This window comes from Rhagoletis pomonella, unplaced genomic scaffold (genome assembly GCF_013731165.1).
Source record: "Rhagoletis pomonella isolate Grant_MI unplaced genomic scaffold, Rhpom_1.0 Rhpom_scaffold_00003, whole genome shotgun sequence".
NCBI classification, from domain to species: domain Eukaryota; kingdom Metazoa; phylum Arthropoda; class Insecta; order Diptera; family Tephritidae; genus Rhagoletis; species Rhagoletis pomonella.
The window spans coordinates 27,339,592-27,340,804 of NW_023458557.1; the positions used below are offsets into that span (position 1 = coordinate 27,339,592).

Below are 1,213 nucleotides of genomic sequence, written 5' to 3' on the forward strand. Positions count from 1 at the left end.
ACCAAAGTCATCCATATTCCGTACCAAAGGAGAAGAAAACGTTATATATTGTCCAAACTTAAATTTGATGTGGGTAGCGTGCTCTGTCCCTTGACCTGCACAATCTAATACAATATCGAACGGTGCATGACGATGCAAAGCTTCGAGCTCTTCGGTATTTTTATAGTCGACTACGAAATCAGCACCTAGATTTCTTACAAGCTCGAACGCTTCTTTACTGCAAGTCGCGAATACAGTTGCCTTTTGAGACTTTAGTATTTGTATCGCCAGAGACCCAACACTACCAGAACCGCCTATCACTAAGATTCGTTTTCTTGCTCTTCCACCGGCACTGGATAGTGAATCACAAAAGCCCCCTATACGACCAGTAATGTAAAGACCCGACCATGCGGTAAGTCCGGCATAAAGAACAGATGCAACTTGTTCATTTGATAAGCTCTGAGGAGCAGGAGATATCTAAAAAAAAGGGTTTATTTAAATAATTAACAATATATATGCTTATATTTTACACAATAATCTGGTACAACAACGTATTGGGCGTGTGATCCATTTTTCTCCAATGGCACAACGCCCCATACTCGGTCGCCCAAAGATGCCTTCTTATTAACTGCCATTCCGCATTGTATAACTTCACCACAAAATTCACGTCCGAGAATTAAAGGAAATTCAATCGCATTGGAAATTTTACATCGTAGCTTATTGAGAATTTTCGACCCATATCCACCTTTTTTAATAACAAATCAAATTTGAAGAAATGCTACCTAGTTATATTTAATTTGGGAAATCTTTAGCTATTTGTACAACGATTTAGGGGTGGGGGCGGAGGGGGCCAGCTACCCAAAGACCGTCTAACGCCTTCCGTCCGACCCTACACATACAGCAGAGTTTACTACTGCGGTCCGTTCTACATCGCTATCGGGCGCAGAAGAGAAAAGCGATGGATTGCATTGTTTACATGCTTGACGACTCGAGCAGTGCACCTAGAGTTAGCTGAAAGTCTTTCCACATATGCGTTTCTCATATGTCTTCGAAATTTCGTTAATCGTCGTGGAGTGCCCATACGCATTCGAAGCGATAATGGCACTAACTTTGTTGGAGCACAGAGAGAGATGAAGGAGTCGGAGAGGATGTTCGATTTCCAAGCAATCGGTCGTGAGCTGTCGTAAGAATAAAATCGAATGGGTGTTCAACTGTCCCGCGGATCCAAGTAGTG

General features: G+C 42.5%; 1 protein-coding gene across 1 annotated transcript; it reads right to left on the reverse strand.

Annotated features, from left to right (window-relative positions):
- LOC118735103 (reticulon-4-interacting protein 1 homolog, mitochondrial) lies at window positions 1–724 on the reverse strand (the record flags this gene model as incomplete). The annotated part of the gene is given in 2 exon segments (XM_036464721.1): window positions 1–456; window positions 510–724. Coding segments are annotated over 2 exon segments (671 nt in total), but the record flags the coding sequence as incomplete, so codon positions are not given.
- Window positions 725–1,213: the final 489 nt, after the last annotated feature.